Below are 12046 nucleotides of genomic sequence, written 5' to 3'. Positions count from 1 at the left end.
CTAACAAAGGGGAACACACTGCCTCCTGTAATGACCCATTCACTTTTGAATAGTTGGAATGGTTTGGAAGTTGTTACTTACATCAAACTTAGTTCTGCCCTCTGGGGCCAAAAGAAAAAACTCTATTCCATAAGACCAGATTCAAATACTTGAGGACAACTATCATGTTGCCCCCTACCTCTCACCAGGCCTTCTCTCCTCCAAGCTAACAACACCCCCAGTTTCTTCAGAACTTAGGCTCATAGACACACACTTGAGGTCCTTCTTTATCTTAGTTACCTACCTCTAAACACACTCTCTCCAGATTCTCAATATCCTTCCTAGAACTGACCACAGTACTTCTGAAATGGTCTGACCAAGGCAAAGTACCAGGTAAACATTAACTGACAAGACTTTTTGCCTGTCTTGATGCATCCAAAGATTATATCAACTTTTTGGCCTGTCATACCTTGCCGTTGACTCATAATGAGCAATAAAGACCTCCAGATCTTTTTCATAAAAACTGCTTGCTGGGGGGCAACTAGGTGGCGCAGTGGATAAAGCACTGGTCCTGAATTCAGGAGGACCTGAGTTCAAATCTGGCCTCAGACATTTGACTCTTACTAGCTGTGTGACCTTGGGCAAGTCACTTAACCCTCATTGTCCCACAAAAAATAAAATAAATAAATAAATAAATATTAGTTTGGAACTATGCTCAAAGGGCTATAAAGCTGTGCATACCCTTTGACCCAGCAATACCACTATTAGGTCTTTTCCCCAAAGAGATCATAAAAAAGGGAAAAGGACCCATATGTACAAAAATATTTATAGCTGCTATTTTTGTGGTGACAAGGAATTGGAAATTGAGGGGATGCCCATCAATTGGGGAATGGCTGAACAAGTTGTGGTATATGAAAGTAATGGAATACTATTGAGCTGTAAGAAATGATGAGCAGGTGGATTTCAGAGAAACCTGAAAGGACTTGCATGAACTGATGATGAGTGAGATGAGCAGAACCAGAAGAACATTGTACACAGTATCAACAACATTATGTATTGATCAACTGTGATAGACTTGATTCTTCTCAGCAATACAATGGTCCAAGATAGTTCCCAAGGACCTATGATGGAAAATGCTCTCCAAATCTAGAAAAAAAAAAGAACTGTGGAATCTAGATGCAGATCAAACTATACTATTTCTATTGTTTTTTGTTGTTGTTTTTCTTTTTTGAGGTTTTTCCTTTTTGCTCTGATTCTTCTCTCATAACATGATTAATGCAGAAATATGTTTAATGTGATTGTACATATGTAACCTATATCAGATTACTTGCTGTCTTGGGGAAGGTGGAGGGAGGGGAGAGAGGGAAAAATCTGAAACTAGAAATCTTATAAAAACAAATGTTGAAAACTGTTAAGGGCTAAAATTCTAGCTAAACTGTCTAAAATATCTAATGAGTGGTCGCCAATAAATTATAAGCTTTAGCAAGAGTTACATTTTTAAGCATTTATTAAGGAGAATAAAAATTTGGTAAAGAGAGAAGAAAAGGCCTAGATCCCCATCTATTAAAGGGAGAGCGCATTTCTAGCTCCCTTCTCTGCCGGAGTCCTCAGGAAAAAGCCCGAGACCGAGTGCCAGTCTCTTCCTTCTTCCTCTCACTACCCAACGTCACTTCCTGATGCCAAAGAAAAGACTCCTGGTCTTGCCCTCAAAGACCTTCACTTCATGGACGGGACTCTTCTACAGTAAGTCTCCAGCAGGTGGTGTCATTCCAATCGTTACAAAACTATTTCTAAATGTAACTGGAAAATAATAAAATATTTATATGGAAAAAAGTTATGACTTAAGGAAGTTATGAACTTATGAATATAAGCATTTCAGGTACAGTCTGATCATAGGAAAAATATACCTCCTTATTTCTAGAACCGAAGTCTTTCATAATGCAGCTCAAGACTGCTTTAGCTTTTGAAAATGTTGCATTATACAACTTACTTATATTGAACTTGCTATCCTCTAAAACCCATAGGGCTTTTAAGGACAAAGTACTATTTAACCACGTCTCTACAACCTTGTACCTACAAAAATCTATTGTTTGAACTCTGGTATAATGTGATTGACATTTATCTCTATTAAATTGCATTATATTAGGTTAAAAAAAACCCTGCTTGCTGGGGAACAGCTACATGGTGCAATGGATAAATCACTGACCCTGGATTAAGGAGGACCTGAGTTTAAATCAGGCCTCAGACATTTGACACTTACTAGCTGTGTGACCCTGGGCAAGTCACTTAACCCTCATTGCCCTGAAAACAAACAAACAACAAACAAACAAAAAACTGCTTGCTGGCTGGTCATGCCACCACCATCTTATTATATTTGTGAAGTGGATTTTTCAACTTAAGTGTAATCCTTTTAAAACATGCTAAATGTCATCTTATTAAATTGGTCCAGTGGTCTAGCCTCTGGAGATCTTTTGGAGCCCTGATTCTGTCATTCAGCATGTTAGCTGTCTTTCCCAGCTATGGGTCATTCGGTGATTTGAAAAGCTTATCTTTGTTCAAATCATCCAGAAAAATATAAAAAACAAATAAACAAACAAAACACTTACCCATTTATTCATCCCAGTTCTTATGCCTATGACTTTTTCTTTTTTTGTAGACAAACATACATACCTGAAAATATAACATAGGGGAAATAATTATTAAATCACAAGAAGATAAAATATGATAAAATATTAACAAAATATAATTTTATTATATATTTTATTTTACTTCATATTTATGTTATAAATTTATACATTACACTATATATTCTATCATGTTAAATTATACATTATATTCATTACAATTAAAATATAATATTCTTTTACATTTCTCTTATACTGATCAACAAAACCATCACTATATTCAGCTTTGAGACTCTCAGTGGAACAGCTGTGTGAGAGCTGTGGGAAAAAGTTTTCCATTCTCCTACTATCTCCTTATCTTTCAGGAAACTCAATAAAAGAGTGTTACTCTTATCTTTCCATTTAAAAATCATAGTGTTTCCTGCTGATCCACAGCCTGAGAAGCAATGTGAGACTTGATGGTGATTCTCACTTGTATTGAATATAAACAAAGATCTAATTTCAGGTTAGGGACAATTTTTAAAGTGCTAATATAAATAAAATAAACTTTTTTTTTGCAAATAGCATCTTGCAAGATCATTCTACCCAGGGAACAAGTAATTATATATTTATGTATATACACACATAAATAAGGGGCAGCTAGGTGGCACAGTAGAAAGAATGCTGGGCCTAGAATCAGGAAGACCTGAGTTTAAATCTGGCCTCAGACACTAGCTGTGTGATCCTGTTTGCCTCATTTTCCTCATTTGGAAAATGAGCTGGAGAAGGAAATGGCAAACTGCTCCTGTATCTTTGCCAAGAAAACCCCAGACAGACTCACAAAAAGTCAGACATGACTGAAAAAAGATTCAACAACAACAAAGTACAATCAGAGGTCTCTAAGACTTGGTAGGAGGGAGGTGTAGGGATTCCTTGGAAAATTCTCCCTTCTTAGCTGAGTGCTCACTTCAAGTTTTCTGAAATAGGAAAAAGAGACTAGAGCTCATTATTTCCTAAATTAATAACCTATACCCTTAATACTTATAGGAAAGGAAAACAGATTTACCTGGCTACCTGGCAAATCAGCCAGCTCTGCCCCCTTTATATGAAGGCTAGAAAGGATTGAGACAAATGTAAAAGTTGGTAGCAATGGGACTTACAGAGATAGGAAGAGCTAAAAGCAGACTTTAATTACACATAAAGTACATTCATTAGTTAGGTGGTTACTAGTGACAAAGTAGCATGGGGGCCTAAACAAAGATAGAAATGAGGCATATGTTGTATATATACACAAACATCATGGGTTGGTTCCTGCCAGTAGGACATGATGTAGACCCATGCATTGCTCTAAACTGTGTCTAAAACCCACTTTATTTAGTTTTCATGCCTATTGCATCTGAATTATATTCTAATTCCACCTCTGTGGGTGAGCTGTCTGGGTAAATTGCTTAATCTCTCTGGGCCTTGGTTTCTTAATTTATAAAATGAGGGATTTGAACTAGATAATCTCCAGGGCCCCATCTTGTTCTAAAAGTCTTTGGAAGGAGTGACTGGATTTAGAGGCAGAAGACTTGGATCGGGATCCTGGCTTTGTTATTTTATTTCTTTATGAATTTGGATAAATTATCGAATCACTTTCAGTCTCCGTTTCTTCATCTTTAAAATGAAGATATTGGATTAAATTACCTCTAAAGGTCATTTTCTGCCCAAAATGTATGATCGGGGGCAGCTAGGTGGCGCAGTGGATAGAGCACTGGCCCTGGATTCAGGAGTACCTGAGTTCAAATCTGGCCTCAGACATTTGACACTTACTAGCTGTGTGATCCTGGGCAAGTCACTTAACCCCCATTGCCCCGCAAAAACCAAAAAACAAAAACACAAAAACAAAATGTATGATCTATCATTATAATTTTATATGGTGCCAGAAGGAAGGCAGTCCTCTAACCACTATGTCCAGATAGGGACCTAAAACGGTTTGGTCCTTCTAGGGGCCAGAGGAAGAGGCTGTACTTGGTAGACAATGATGAGCCATGTAACCCTGGGCAAGTCACTTAACCTCTTGATCTCAGTTCCTCTTCTTTAAAATGACTGGGCTGGACTAGATGGTCCCTTCTAGCTCTATATCTATATCTATGATCCCTAAGTTTCCTTCCAGTCCTGAATTCTGTAATTCTACAAAATGACTGAACCCCAGGTAAAGTAATTTTTGCAATTTGATGATTTGCTACATGTACACTCTCCCCTCAACTCTCACTTTTACTTCTTATTCTCCTCTTCTCTCGGTTTATACACAGGTACTATTTGGAGAATATTGTATATCATTGCTCTCTGTACAGTGAGTAGAGCACTGAACCTGGAGCCAGAAAGAGCTGAGTTCAAATCTGAACTCAAACAGTTGTTAGTTATGTGACCCTAGGCAAGTCCCTTGGCCTCTGTCTGCTTCAGTTTCCTGCAAAATGGTAATAATAATAGCACCTACCTCCCAGTTTTGTCCTGAGGATAAAATAAGATTATATTTACAAAGTACTTTGAAAACCTTAAAGTGTTATATAAATGTTATTATCATTATTATGTTGTTATTTCTCTCTTGTTGTTCAGTCTTTTAGTCTTGTAGGAGTTTGTCCACAGGGTTTTCTTGGCAAAGATACTAGAATGGTTTGCCATTTCCTTCTCTAATATGTTCCTATTTTATATAATGACAAACTGAGGCAAATGGGAGTTAAGTGATTTGCCCAGAGACACACAATTAACAAGTGTCTAAGACCAGATCTGAACTCAGATCTTCCTGACTCTAGGCCCAGCGCTCTATCCACTGCACCACCTAGCTAGCTGCCCCTTTCTCTTTACTAAACTATAAAACCTGGTGACAAAGAACTAGAAATTGAGGGGATGCCCATCAATTGAAGAATGGCTAAACAAATTGTAGTATATGATTGTGATAGAATACTGCTGTGCTGTAAAAAAATGATGAGCAGGATGGTTTAAGGAAAACATGAAAAGACTTGCATGAAATAATGAAGAGTGAAATTAGCAGAACCAAGAGAATATTGTACATGGTAACAGTAATATTGTTCAAAGAATAACTGTGAATGACTGTTATTTTGAGTATTATAGAAACTCAAATCAACTACAAAGCATCTATGAAGGAAGATGCTATCTACCTCCAGAGAAAGAACTGATAAATAGAAACATAGTGGATAAAGCACCGACCCTGGATTCAGGAGGACCTGAGTTCAAGTCCAGCCTCAGACACTTGACACTTACTAGCTGTGTGACCCTGGGCAAGTCACTTAATCCTCATTGCCCTGTGCAAAAAAAAAAAGAAAAGAAAAGAAAAGGAAAGAAAAGAAAAGAAAAGGAAAAAAAAAAGAAAGGGAACTTGGTTTCTAAATAGAAGCATACATAGTATGGTCTTATATATATTTGTGCATATGTGTGTGTGTCTGTATGTCTGTGTAAGAGAGACACACAGAGAGAGGAAAGAAGACAGAAGGAGAGAGAGAGAGAAAGAAAGAAGGAAAGAAGGTAGCCTTCTCTAGTGTAGGGTAGAGAGGGAAGGAAGGAGAAAGTTCAGAACTTAAAACATAACAAAAATAAACTTAATTTAATTTAAAGAAATTGTGTCTTAGCTAAAGTTTTTGTCTCCCCTGGTGTCTAGCACAATGCTCTCTATACACAGGCCCTAGATATCTGTTGAGTTTAATTTAATTAAACTGAATAAACCAAATAAATACTCTGAGCCCCCTGAAAAGGAGAATGGGATGGGATCTCTAACGCTATCATTTCGGAGGTTTTGCACAGTTTTAACCTCCCTACTCAAGTCACGTTTTCATAACTACACTAAGACTGTTGAGACATACTATATAGAGACTGGAAGAAGTAGTGGTCCAATACTTAAGAAATAAGTTCATAGTCTCAAATCTGTGTCCCATTTACATGGGTACTCTGGTAATAATCAGCTAACTCCTCTATGTTTTTATGTCCCTTTAATAATAAGCCACCTACTTTTTTTAAATGAACTTTTAATTTTTATTGGAATCAGTCCTTATGACTTATCTACACAGTCATAAACAGGTTAAGATCTGGATTGGTGGAAAGAGTTACCCCAACAAGAATTCATTATGTTGAGGAGTACACATTTAGCACCATGAGTGTAGACCTAGAAGAAGTCTCAGAAGCCATTTTGTCCAACCCCTTCATTTTATAAAGGATAAAACTAAAGCCCAGAGAGGTTCTGACTAGCTTAAGGTCACACAGTATCAAAAGGAGGATTTGAATCCAGAGTTTTATCTTTGAATCACAGTCTTATCTAGTTCAGCTCCCTTCTTATAGGTAAGGAAATTGATGACTGTCCCTTTGACTCCTAAAAAGCACCAAACTGCTATTGATTTAGGCCTCCATCTGGGTGTGGTAGCTAGAGGAATGCTGTTCTTCTGCCAACTTATAGAATTAGCCAAAAGATCATAGATTTAGAACTGGAAGGGACTTTAGGGGCATCTATTCAATCCCTTCATTTTTAAAGATGTGGAAACAGAGGAGGCCCATAGAGGTTAATGGATTTCTTCAAGGTCACAAAGGTCACTTGCCCATTTGAGTATTGGTATTCTGTTAGCCGCTAGATGGCATTATGGACAGCTGGGTGGTGCAGTGGATAGACTGCTGGGCCTGGAGTCAGGAAGACCTGAGTTCAAATCTGGCGTCAGACACTTACTAGCTGTGTGACCCTGGGCAAGTCACTTAACTCTGTTTGCCTCAGTTTCCTCATCTGTAAAATGAGCTGGAGAAGGAAATAGCAAACCAGTCCCGTATCCTTGCCAAGAAAACCCCAAAATGGAGTCACAAAGAGTCAAACAAGACTGAACAGTAGCAGTTTATTTATGTATTTGCTTAAGTGATAACTATGGAATTATTAACGACCAAACAGAACACCTTCTTCTACCCTTCTCCCTACCCCCAAACCTAATAAAGTTAATCCAAAAGTTCTTCCTGTGGTGTCTAAAACTGTCCAACCTACAAGAAAAAACCACCGAGGCAGGGCTCCAAACCAAGAGCACTTTAGTAAAGGGTTCATGGGCCCCTGTACTGAAGTGGACCTCAGATATTCCTCATGATCTGAGATGCCCCCTGGTCCTCAGGGCCTTACTTTTATGGGGCTTGATACCCAAACACTCAGAAGAAGCAAAGTAAAATACAGGGTCTCACTGATTGATAGACCTTGTCTTTGACCCTTCAGGAGGGCCAGAAATGATTTATCAGTGTGGGTGGTCACAGGATGGGCAAAGCAAGAGTCATCTCTGCTGACTAAGTGGTCATAAGATTGTCCCCTGCTCCTGTTGGGCAAGAGATGGTGGTCTGGAGGTACAATAATAAGTTGAGGGACTTTCCATATCACATCACGCTGGGTTTGGTCATCAGCATTCTCGTGGTAAGGCAAGTGAACTTCATAACTGGTAAATAAGGTTTTAAAGTTTGAGGCCAAATATAAGAAAGAATCTATCTTATCTAATTACCCCTATATGATACGTGTAAAAATATGCATTAATACAAGTTATTCTTATATAATCTTAAATATAATTATAATTTTAATTATAAGAATATTAGTTGACTAAACTAGTCAAATGTCTATTATTAGATGAGTATATCGATAACAATTGCTAGCAATCATTACCCCTTTGGAATCACACTGAACTAATTAATAGTGATTGGGGTAAAATAGGGGTCTAATTAAGATCATCTTTGTCAGTCCACAATTAGCATTAGCGATAGGTCACTCTCTTGACATACTTATGTACTCTTCTTGCCCATGTTTAAGCTGTCCCCTGGAAAAAAATGTGACAATTACATTTTACAGTCTATTTTGCCAAGTGCTAGTAGTAAAACTATGCCTTTTTTTGAGTAAACTAAAAGTCAAGCTAATCCTTTTATTTTTCCTTTCAGATTTAACCCAAGAACGGAATGCCAGCATATTCAGCAAGCACACCAGGCAGTCTTCTGTCAAATCAACACTTCTCTGACCTAAGGTAACAGTAGGTGGCTAATAACCAAGGCAGAGAGTTGTTAATTTAGTCATCTTCCTCCTCTTCCCCCTCTGCGTTCTGTATTTCTTGGCCTGCAGTTCTGAAATGACAGGCTAACTGGGTAATCACAATCAGTTCTCCTCCTCCTCCTCCTCCACCCCAACTCCTCCACCATTGTTTGAGGCTATATTACTCATTTGGTAATACAATGCCTTTCAAACTCTTGGTTTTACTATTAGTCATCAATTGACTTAACTTGGATTTTTTTCCCTATTATTTCTTGGATGGTACTTTTTTGTCAGCTTTTTTGGTTTTACCAAAAGGCTAAACTATTGGAGCCTTTCCCAAATGTTAACAATTTAATAAAATGATGGAAATTCAGAGGATCTTGAGTATTTTTCTGTCTTTCAAGAATTTGTAGAAACATATTAAGAGAGATGAAGGCCTAACCAAATAAACGGACCTCTAGATGTATAATGGATAGAGCACCAGGCCTGGAATCTGGAAGATCTGAGTTCAAATGTGGCCTCAGACATTTACTAGCTGTGTGACCCTGGGCAAGTTAACCCTGTTAGCCTCAGTTTCCTCATCTGTAAAATGAGCTGGAGGAGGAAATGGCAAACCACTGCAGTATCTTTGGCCAAGAAAACCCCAAATGGGGACACAAAGAGTCAGACATGACTGAAACAACTCAACAACAAACAACAACAAACAACAACAAACTTATTGAAGCTTATATAGCAAAGCAAGTTAGGTACTCTATGTTGCTTTATAAGAAAGTTATGATAAGAAATTTTTAAAAAGATATTGCATCACTGCATATTAGAGAGAACACTGGATTTAGAATCAATGCACCTAGAATCTAGTCTTTGATCTGCCAATAACTACCTGTATGGCCTTACACAAGTTGAGGTAGACAACATGGTACAGCAGAAAAGGCATAGTAACCCGTCCTGGGCTCAAATCCCAGTTCTCCTACTTACTTCCTGTGTGACTGTGGGTAAATGGCTTCATTCTCTGAACCCCAGTTTCCTCATCTATAAAATGAGGGCACTGGATTTTGTGGTTTCTAAGATCTTTCTCAACCATAGGCATATAAGCTAATGACTCTATAAGTTACTAAGCTTCTCAAGGTTGCCATTTCTACACTTAAAAGATGAGAGGGTAGAATTCAATAAACTCTGAGGTTCTTCTCAGTTCTAAGATTCTATAACCCTATCTATCGATCATTCAAATGAATATTTATTGAGCTCCTCTTACATGTTCTAGGGACCTGTGGGTTAGCAACATAAGGGAATCATAACAGAAAAAGGTTTATAATCTAATTAGGAAGATATGAGGTAATAGAAAGCAGCAGTATATAATTAACCACTGAGCGATATGGAGCAGAATTCAGAGGAAAGGGAGACAATTGGAGAAAGGAGAAAATGGAATTTAAACTAGCACTTAAAAGATGGGTAAGAATTGATAGGAAGAAAAGAGGGGTGGCTGTTGCAGAGGCAAAGAAACAAGGCATAGAAATCAGCATTGTGCATCAGGGAGACATTGAAAGACATTATTTGTTTTGTTTTGTTTTTACAAGATTTCTAGTTCCAAATTTTTCTCCCTCCCTTCCTTCCCTCCTCCCTCCCCAAGACAGAAAGCAATCTGATGTAAGTTATATATGTACAATCACATTAAACATGTTTCTGCATTGGTCGTATTGTGGAAGAAGAATCAGAACAAAAGGGAAAACCCTCAAAACATAAAAAAGACAAAAAAAGTAGAAACAATATGGTTCAATCTGCAACCAGATCCCACAGTTCTTTTTTTCTGGATGTAGAGCGAATTTTCCATCATGAGTCCTTTGGAATTATCTTGGATCATTGTATTGCTGAAAAGAGTTACATCTATCACAGTTGATCATCTCACAGTATTGTTGATACTGTGTACAATGTTCTCCTGGTTCAGCTCATTTCATTCAGCATCAGTTCATGTAAGTCTTTCCAGGTTTTGAAAGACATTTTTTTTTAAAAAAAAAGAAGGATCAAGCTGGAGATAATTTTGTAATAGGGTGGGAGAGAAAAGGGCAACTTTGAAAGATAATCCTAAAGTTTCTAACCTGGAAGTTGGAGAAAATGGTGATGTTATTGATAGAGACAGAAAAGTTGAAAGGGGAAAGAATTGATTTGGGGAAGAACAGAATGAGGTTATAGGAGATACTGATCATAGGTTCACAGTTGAAAGGTACCTCAGAGGTCATCTAATTCAATCTACCCATTTTTAAAGATGGGGAAATTGAGACCTAGAAAGGTAGAAAATAGCAGAATCATGATATGAATCCATGTCTTTTGCATTGAAATACAGTGTTCTTCTTACAGCCATGTTGATTTTCAGGAGTTTGTGGAATGTTCAGCTAGAGATATATTTGAGACAGAAATATGGAATTAGAACATAGGTCAAGATTTGGGGCAGCTAGGTGGTGGAGCGGATAGAGTGCTGGGCCTAAAGTCAGGAAGACAGCTTCCTGAGTTCAAAGCCTCAGACATTTACTAGCTGTGTGACCATGGGAAAGTCACTTAAACCCTGTATGCCTCAGTTCTTCATCTATAAAGATGAGCTGGGGGGCATCTAGGTGGCACAGTGGATAAAGCACTGGCCCTGAATTCAAGAGGACCAGAGTTCAAATCTGACCTCAGACACTTAACACTAGCTGTGTGACCCTGGGTGAGTCACTTAACCCTCATTGCCCTGCCCTCCCCCCCACAAAAAAATGAGCTGGACAAGGAAATAGCAAACCACTCTAGTATCTTTGACAAGAAAACTCCAGATGGGGTCATGAAGAGTCAGACATGACTGAAAAATGACTGAACAACAGGATTTGGGATTCAGATTGTATATTCATCCTCAAAGAAGTGGTGGCTAAAGAAAACAGATTTAATATATTCTCTCTCCTATCCCCTTCTTCACACATGTCTCACATGAAGAAGTGAACCTTCGCCTTCACTCCATTCTCTCTTTTACCTAGCTGCTAAAATGATTTTCTTCAACTGCATGTCTGACCATGTCATTCTCCTATTCAATAAACTCTATTAGCTCCCTATTTCTTCCAGGTAAAATATAAAATCTTTTGTTTAGCTTTTAAAGCCCTTCACAAACTAACCCTTTCTTACCTTTTCTTTCTTCTTACATATTACTCTCCTCCATCTTCTCTACAATCCAACAATATCACCCTTCTTATTCTTCCTCAGGAGCTAGTGATACAGTGGATAGCACCCCCTTAGCCTGGAGTCAGGAAGATTTGAGTTCAAATATGGCACATTATGTCATTTGGAAATTTACTAGCTGTGTGACGCTAGGCAAGTCATTTGACCTTTGCCTCAGTTTCCTCAACTGTAAAATGGAAATAGCAATAGCATCTACCTTCCAGCATTGCTGTGATGATCAAATGAGATAATATTTGTAAAA

At 38.0% G+C, this 12046-nt stretch overlaps 1 protein-coding gene across 3 annotated transcripts in view; it reads right to left on the bottom strand.

The window, feature by feature from the left end:
* The window catches only part of RIPPLY2 (ripply transcriptional repressor 2), an 89741-nt gene that overhangs the window by 60914 nt on the left and 16781 nt on the right, over positions 1-12046 (bottom strand). Inside the window, exon 2 of one of the 3 annotated variants that reach the window (XM_044000065.1) lies at positions 2586-2649. The exons of 1 other annotated variant lie outside the window; for it this stretch is intronic. In XM_044000065.1, the coding sequence (XP_043856000.1) occupies positions 2586-2589 (4 nt within the window). In that variant the 5' untranslated portion in view covers positions 2590-2649. Of the gene's footprint in view, positions 1-2585; positions 2650-3648; positions 3671-12046 lie in introns of those variants that run through there. One more of the 3 variants, XM_044000067.1, reaches the window with a different exon arrangement.

The sequence above is a fragment of the Dromiciops gliroides genome, chromosome 4, assembly GCF_019393635.1.
Source record: "Dromiciops gliroides isolate mDroGli1 chromosome 4, mDroGli1.pri, whole genome shotgun sequence".
In the NCBI taxonomy this organism is placed as follows: Eukaryota; Metazoa; Chordata; class Mammalia; order Microbiotheria; family Microbiotheriidae; genus Dromiciops; species Dromiciops gliroides.
This window is presented reverse-complemented; position numbering and strand designations above follow the sequence as displayed.